The 8,747-nt window shown below is 41.2% G+C and overlaps 1 protein-coding gene across 9 annotated transcripts in view; it reads right to left on the minus strand.

Annotated features, from left to right (window-relative positions):
* Positions 1–3,924: 3,924 nt before the first annotated feature.
* Positions 3,925–8,747, minus strand: part of ST3GAL6 (ST3 beta-galactoside alpha-2,3-sialyltransferase 6) — an 81,714-nt gene continuing 76,891 nt past the window's right edge. For 8 of the 9 annotated variants that reach the window (XM_031056658.1, XM_031056655.1, XM_031056656.1 and 5 more), the window contains 2 exons: positions 7,183–7,335; positions 3,925–5,490 (listed from right to left, as the gene is read on the minus strand). In XM_031056658.1, coding sequence (XP_030912518.1) covers positions 5,410–5,490; positions 7,183–7,335 — 234 coding nt within the window. In that variant the 3' untranslated portion in view covers positions 3,925–5,409. The remainder of the gene's footprint in view (positions 5,491–7,182; positions 7,336–8,747) is intronic. The other variant, XR_004081677.1, reaches the window with a different exon arrangement.

Below are 8,747 nucleotides of genomic sequence, written 5' to 3' on the forward strand. Positions count from 1 at the left end.
CCCATTCTGTCCTCATTCAGAACTATCAGAGACCACAAGGGCTCTCTGAAACCACTGACAGCCTGATATAGAGCGGGAAAATTAAGAGATACACCCTTTTCTCTAGTTCCCATCTCCTGGTAAAATATGCTCTAAGCCAGAGAGGGAACACATCCCATTTGGTGGGAGGGCACAGCAGGGTCTGGGGGGTACATGAAGAGGGAAGGACTCCCTCAGGTAGGCCCCGGGGACAGATACTGCTCAGCATGAGCCAACATGGGAGTGCAGCTGAAGAAGGCAGAGGGGCAGCCAAGGAATCAGCCACAGAGGCTGCTGCTAAGGGCTTGTGTTGCCTGAAAAGGCAGAACTGGCTGCCCAGTATGAGAGGTGCTGGTTCTCCTGATGTGGCTTCCTCACCTCAAAGACAAGCATTTCGTCCAAGCTGGTGAACGCCTGAACTGTCCATACTGAAAGCCATGCACTGGATATCTACTGTGCCAGAGAATTGTTATCCAAATCTCCCTTGGACTCCCTGAAGCCCTCAGCATCTCATTTTTACTGCACAAAGGAAAAATACTGCACTCAGCATCTCTCACTTTCTATCTAAAGCCATTTTCCCTTTCTGAAAATTTTATCGCACACCATCTTCATTCTTCATCTCTTATTTTAGCAGTCCACCGCCAGCCCACAGTAAGACAAACAAGATTCAAAATACAATGAAAAATTCAAATCACAAGGATGCTGCTCTTGATCTTATCCACAAAAAAACTTGTCTCAGCTATGGTTGTACTCCGCCTGGAGTTAGATCTCTAGCCACAGTACAACTCTGCCCACCTAGGTTCAAAAACTTTCAGCTGTTTGCTCTACAAAGCACTGAAGTTTGTTCTAAAACTTGAAACCATATCTGACAACACCATTTACTTGACACACCAATAATAACAGCCCTGAGCATACCCACACATCCACACTCACACGCAGAGCACCAGCCTTGCAAAAATAAGTCTGAGGGCACTGTCTTTAACAGTTTATTCACAGGAAAATAATCTCCTTCTATAAGTAGCATTCAAAATTTCACTTGAAACAACTCTAAGAATTCTTCAAAATACAGGTGGCATTTCAAAGGCATATAAAACTTAAGACAAATGGCAATTAAGTAAGTATTTCCCAATACCAAAAACATATGCTGAGCTTTGTATGTTCTTAAAAATCAGAGTCCACTTAAAAGTGAAGGTATTTATACTCTCCCCCAGAGCATTGCTAAAAAGGAAAGCATGGCATTGGAAACAAGAAGTACCACATGCTAGTTAAACATCAAAGTTGTGATTCTGTATTATTATCACCTATATAGTCACTGGAAATATCTGGAATACATTTAGGAACATCTTTTAGACACTCTCAGATTCATATTTAGTGCAATATTCTGTGACCTCCCTTAATTATTACAGCAGAGGAAATAATAGTTTCCCAACAAAGAAACCTCCAGAAAGTCTGAGCAAACAGAGCTTTCAGCCAACATGTGTCATCCTGCCTGTTCTGTGCATAGTTTGGTATTTGAGAGCCGTGACTATCTGACAGTGCAGCATTTTGAGATGGGTGGCAGATAAAATGCAGAAGCAACTTTACTGTAAATTCAGCAAGCTGCCAGAGAACAGGAACAGAGTAAGAAGGGAGGAGAACATCTGACTTCAGATAGAAAAATGATGGGAGACACTGGGGACCTACACAGTTACACCATTGTCAGACACAGAAATAAAGCTGGCAGCACCCTGGGATTCAAAACTGGCAGCTTCACTCCTGGTATGATTTTAAAAAAACCAGATAGCTTTTAAAGGGAAGTTTCAGTGCAGATTTCATTTTCAGAAATGGCAAAAAGCTAAAAAAAGTCTTAATAGCAACTCAGGCTCGGAAACTATCTAAATATTTGATGTTAGCGTTATTGTTTTATTCTAAAAGCCCCAAGTCTTTGGTACTGCAATACGCCTGTGAAAATGTGTGCCCAGACAAAAGAGACACTAATTTGTGATCACTGCTCAGAAACACACTACATATGGGTGTCCCTGCCTCTGTCCTTAAGGAAGAGAAGCAGGAAAGCTGTACGTGAAGCAGGTGCTGGAACAGGGCTGGTGTACACAGGATCCTACAACTTGTGGGGAGAAAAATTCATGACTTGGCTCACTGCTTATAATAGAGGAGAAAAGCTACAGGGCCTGCAAGCTGGGCTTTCCAAAAAAAAAAAAAAAAACAACCAAAAAAAACCCAACAAAACCCTACAACAACAATAAAAAAAAAAAAAAACCCACCACACACATAGTTTATCAGCAGCATCAGCTCTTGGCTTGATCGTGAGGGAACAGTTTCATTCAAAATGTCACCCAGTCACCCAGGGACAAAAACCACCGTGGACTCAACACCCCTGGCAGGAGCACAGAAGTGGCAGAAAAATATCCCTCAAAATACTGCTTAATTTGAAAAATAAGTCAGCCATACCATGGGAAGGCTTATTAGGATATGAAAAGAAACAGCTGATATGGATAAATGCTTGTAGAGAATGTATTAAATTCATTGAGAACACCAAACATTATTTTAAAAAATATTTTAGGGAGATTAAAAAGCTGATGTGGCAAAAGTGGAAAAGACTAAAGGGATTTTTTTAAGTACAAAGATTTTGGGAGACACCATTTGTTTGCCATGAGGCTTCTATTTTTTTGCAATTATTTTATTTGATCTGCTACAGCTAGAATCCAAATCCCATCCTCCCAAAAAAAGCAGAAAACCTACTAGAAAAATTGGAGAAGGAATCGGTTTAGATTAGTGGGAAGACTATCTCTGGAGATGAAATAAAGCAGAGAAAATAACCACATCTTCAAAAGCAAAGCTCCCTACCCACTTCCTGAACTGGAGACAGGGGTGGAGAAGCAGAGGGATGCAGTCTGCACCATGAAAAAAAAGTCTCCTCACAGTGTCCGGAACATATTCAACAGCTCTCCTGGAAAAAAATCCTCCTGGACAGCATCCTGCAAGATGTTACATGGACACAGCTGGACTGTGGCAACAGCCATTGGGAGAGCAGGGGAACCCAGCTCTGGAAGCAACCACAGGTTTTGAAGGTGAAGGAGCAGCCCCCCACTTCTGGTGGTCTTGGCTCTCAACACAGTCTAAGATCTACCAGGGGCTCCTCTGCAACAACAGCTTGGAGAACACGGCTTTGTCTGCAAAAAGCCTTGCACAGCAGCTTTTGCAGTGGAATTACTACTGTCAGGAGTTTAAATCACTGTAGGTCTGGGGCTGCAGAATCACATACAAACCTTTTTAATTAACTGAAATAACCAGGAGAAATAAATGCTGTTAGAGACACAAAGACAATGATGTCACTATTTTCTTAAGTGAAACCCCACCTGTTTGTATTGAGATTTTCAAGCAAAAATCTCGGGAAAAAATAAAGGAAATACAAAAAATTAAGAGCCCTTCTGCCAGTTGGTGAAGAAATGATGATTTCCTCCATTTCTACCACCAGTGTCACCTGGGGACATGCTCCCCAGGTGCAACGCCTGGGGACATGCTCCCCTCCCCTCCACACCCCCACCTGCCACCCTGCACAAAGCTGGAGTACAGCTGCAGCCAAGCGACATGCAGCACACAAAACACCATGGCACACCCTGTCCCTTGCTGGGACACACCTGCATCCTTCCCCAGCCCATCCACAGATTTTTCTGACATCTCAAGTTATTTCCAGTATGTCCAGCTTGCTTGAAACAGACCAAAGCTCAGAAATCACTGGGTGAAAACACAAGCCTCCTTCCCTTCAGCTGTGGCACCTCTCCAGACCACACTGCCTTCCCCCTAATTTCCAAATGGCAATTCCTCTACATAGCTGCAGCAAAATAAATTGTGTTCAGCACTCTTGCAATCCTCACCTTCTGAAAATAACAAATACCCTGGTTTATGTTCATATTGTGATTGTTTGCATTACTCCTAAATGTCCTCTCTATATAATCTTGTAAAAAAGCAACCATGGTATTCCTACCAACTTCAAAGACTTTTTTAAGTGGACTTATTTGTGTTTTCTTCAGATTTGATTAATAAAGATAACCACAAAATCTTCCAGTAATTCTGCCGTAATTAAGATAAAAATTTTATATAGATGTCCTGTGAGAGAACTGGAACTGCACATTGTTGTTCTTTGACAGCTGTCAAGCGTGTTCCCAAGCAGATTTCATTTATTCACAGGCTTGTCAGAGACAAACCAATACAGGAAATATAAACTTCCCATGAAATGTTTCAACTAAAATCATGAGCAAGTTCCCACTGCTAAATTATTTAGTTCATCCACACACTTCAAACTTAAATATCAACACAGAAGAGGTAAGCAGATGCCAAATGATAATTCAGCTGAAGTACATCCTGGATATTCCCTACCACACTCTAATGCCAAAAATGGGAGTATTCCTTGTTTGTATTGATGCATTACAACATCTGAGGAAGGAGATTGTCCTCATTTGGAAAAATCCACCTGTTTTGAGGAAACAAACAAAAAAAATGCATGAGATGCTGTCCTGGAGAACTAGGACTCCAACAAACATTGACTCTAAACTCAGGCATGAACATGTATGTCCAAGCTTTTGTTTCTATTGTGGTATGGGGGCTGACACAGGTAGTTCAGACAGCTCTTCAGTCTTCATACTCCCTCTTTTTTAAGTCAAGTCAGCAACTGTAAAATTTACTGGATGCACAGCACAGGGAGTATTATTATTCTATAAAATGGGTACAACACAAGCATTGTCAACACCAATATCTCCACAAATCAGACAAAGGGTCTTCACCTTCGGCAAAGGTAGACAGAAGCCCAGAGTTGATGGGCAGTGCAGAAGCTGTGGCTGGTTGGCTGAAGGTGGACATCCTCTCCTCAGGAGTATGGCAGAACAAAACCTGTACAGTCTGTATGTTCACCCTTCTCCAAAACACAGAGTAATGACTTAGATGCATAGTTTTAAAGCAGTTTTCATACAAGAAGACAGATAGTCATGACTTTACATCCACCTACTGAATGAACACCGGTCATCTCAGTCTCTTGACAGTGGAACTCTTTTGGAGGACAACATCAGAAACAAAAGTATTCCAGAGAATTAATCATTTGGAAAGAGTTCTCACTGATAAGTAAGTGATGTACATCACATTTTTATATATCCCTGATACTTTCAGTTGGAAGTTTCATGGTTTTCCCACTATTAAATAGCTTCACAGAAATTCAGTTAACTCTGTTTGCAACAGTCCATTACCCTCAGTTAAAAGCTTTTGCCTTGATGAGGTTTCTGGGCTCATTTGAACAGTAAACAGTTATGTTGCACTTAAAAAATAAAAATGTCATACAAAAAATAAACATTTTTCAAATATTGAAAATAGTGATTGTTCTTTGTATTTTCCATTCAGCTTTCATGTCAAATTGATCACAAAGTTCTTGTCTATAAGCTTCTTCAAAAATTTCTGCTCGGCGGTGATGTTGTGGTATTCATTCTAAAGAGATGTGAGGGAATAATAAAATTAATTATAAAATCAAATTATAACCAGCAGCACCACTTGGCTGTTCCTTTCTATTACCTGGGATACTTGGAAGATGCTAAGAACAGTAAAGGTCTGGGGAAAGACTTCTTAGCAAAGGCTTAGCACAGTTTCCCAAGAAAACAGGATGCTCAAAACTAGATTAGATATTTCTATAAGGACACAACTGAAAAGGATGATCCTTTGGTGATAAGAACAAGTGAAATGTGGGCTCACAGAAATCCTTCCATTATTAACTCTTCCAAATCCTTGCCCTGTTTATTCAGAACAACGGCTTTGTAAGAACATTTACAACACACACAGTAAGAAAATGAGTAATCGTCAAAGCTCAGTGCAGGTTCTTGAAAAAGCACATCAGGCACTTGTAGTTCAGATGCATCCTGCCAGTTAGGTTCAGCAAGCCCAAAGCAACCCATCTTCTGTGCTGTATCCAGGTTCTCGATACATAGGAGACCACTAAGGTTAGTGGACGGCAGCACAAGGAAAGTAAATTTACTTAAAGACACTGAATCCTGTAAATTAAAATGCATACATGTATACTGCATAAAAGATTATACGGATGTGGTACAGTATTTGCAATTTATTGCCACTAAAGAACTAAAAGGAACATTTTTGTTTAACAGTTTGTTTTTTAAAGTTTCAAGACTTCAGGAAACTTACAGATGTCTATTCAACTAATGATCAGCCTTACTCAAACTTAGTACATGTTGCAGAAAAGCACCTGTAGAGAGGAGCCTCCAAACGAGGACAAGTTCAGTGTCAGAGGAAAATTATGTCAGAATAGCAGGCATCTAGGAGCTCTGAGAAAAACATGAAATGCTCCTATGGGCATTGTCTCTACCCCTCCTCTTCAGCAAATGGAAGAGGAGGAAAATGGCACCCATACGCTCTAGGCGAATGGCAAAGAAAACTTCACGCTGCAGTGAAAGGCTAAGACAGGGTTGGCTTGAAATACAGAGATTAAGACAAATGAATACAAGAGCAGAGACATAAAAAAACCCCAGAGGTATGGCCTTAGCAAAGCAGGAGGGAAGAGAAGGCATTCTCCTGCTGCTCCTTCTCATGCTGAGTAGCGGCTTCCCCCTCCTGGAAGCAGTTCCTTCTCTTCCTACCCTCCTCCAAGAGCTGCTTTTCTTTTCTACTTTGAGTTTCCAAAATTCAGTTCTTTTCCTATGCAAGACCTATACAAGTTCATAGGTCTTAACTCCTTCCATTCCCCTTTGCTCTTCTTTCTGCCTTTTAAGGAGTCTGACAGCTATAATATACAGTACAAGTAGGTGTCAAGGAAAAAGAGAATACCAAAAGAAACAACATTTCTTATGCGCCGACAGTGCTAACAAAGATGTCTCTAGGACAAGAGCTGTGCAGCCTAAGGAAAACACCAGCAAAGCTGAACACAACACACAAATGGACATCTCCTGCAGACACTGAAGAATATGGTACAATACAAGGGACACAGAGATCAGTATCTACATTTTTCAGAAACAATAGCAGACAGGAAGAGATTCAAGCAATGTTAACCCACAAGTAGCTGAACCAGGAGAAGGTGGGAGGCCCTTCTGACCTGCAGTCCACACTTCTATCTATATTGAATCGCCTTCCCCATTACCAGCTCTGTTTCTCTCAGCACAAACAAGTGTTAGTTACCTGCATCATCTGAGACATGGTTTCATTGCCATAGTAGTGCAAAGAGCTATTTCTGTCAGTGAAGTCGTACTTGAAGCCTGCCAGATGGACTTCATGGCATATGTGAAATGCCAGTGTAATGGCAATTAGCCCCGTTGTTGGATGCTTCGGTTTCTGCAACAAAACACAAAGAGAACACACACATACATACCTGGCAGCCTGATGGGAACAGCAAACGTAAGAACAGAGACAAGGGCAATCAGGCAGCCTGGGTCTTCTACAGATGTTTGGTTTTACAGGTTGAACCCCTCCTATTGCTAAAGAAATAAGGTACTGCTCCCACAGGCTTCCCATGACCAGGGGTGTCTGTCATGTCAGCCTCACAGGCTTCCCTGGAATTCCTTGGTTTCTAGTGAGGGCTGAGCCCACAGTGTAGCCCTTCCCTCCACAGAGGCATCAGGAAGTCTCCCCATTGCCCTGCTCAGCTACTTTCATAAAACTGGGCAGGCTTCACTGGAAAACAATTTACAACCCCCTCAAATCTGACTGAATTATGAGATGCGTTCAGAAGTTGCCACATAATGGAGACCCAGATGAACAGAACATGATATGACAAAATTTTCATAGCAACAAACTAAAAAAGAATGGAGGCTATGACTACACAAATTTGACCGAATTTGCATTTCTTCAAAGCAGGGAAATTCCAGAAGAACTTTGCTTTAGACCTTCCCATGCTATTCCCATTAGAAGATACAAAATTACTTCTCCCTACAATAAGTTTGGAAGCAAATGCAATGTAAAATGAACAACATATCATAAACAGGTTTTAACTGTGCAAAATTAAGAGCACCTAACCAAAAGGTAGCATTTCTCACAAAAGCACAGCAGACCTCCATGCAACCATCTGCCCTATCTTGTATTGAGATACATGACTTCCTTAGTAGCAGGAGAGGCTAATACAATCTGGGGAAGTAAATGAGACATGCTTTTTTAGAGAGAGATGAACTCATTCATTTGACCATGATGAAGCTAAGGTGAAAAGGTGTCCCCAGAAATGGACAAAACTTTCAGGCACCAATACCCTTCTTAGCTAAAGAAAGATTTTTCTCAGAGACCAAAAGAGCTATCATATGCTCTTATTAGCGGCAGTCAAACCTCAAACTGAGCACAAAATCATGGGGTTTTTTTCGAACTCTGACCCCAAGGCTCAGTTTGTCTCTGAAAAAGATGCAGACAAACCAATACTAGACAACTCTGTGCATAGAAAAAACAGACGCACTCAATGTATTTCTTTGTGACAACACTTCATATGACAACACAAAAAATTCCCAGGAAGAAGTTACTATTCTCAGCTCTTTAAAGCCTAACTGAAGTTACAGAAAGGAACTATCGCCTTTTATGGAAAAAGTTTTGGTACCTTTACGCAAATCTTGGAATATTCCAGAAATCGTATCTGCTTCAAATGTGCATTATGCCCAGGGCTCCTGCCAGTTAGCAAAATAACTTTCTGCCCTAGAGGCCCAACATCATAAACTCAGTGGTGACTCTGTTGCAACATCAATACTAAACAGGATCCCAAAACTGTG

The sequence above is a fragment of the Geospiza fortis genome, unplaced genomic scaffold (genome assembly GCF_000277835.1).
Source record: "Geospiza fortis unplaced genomic scaffold, GeoFor_1.0 scaffold1, whole genome shotgun sequence".
Lineage (NCBI taxonomy): Eukaryota > Metazoa > Chordata > Aves > Passeriformes > Thraupidae > Geospiza > Geospiza fortis.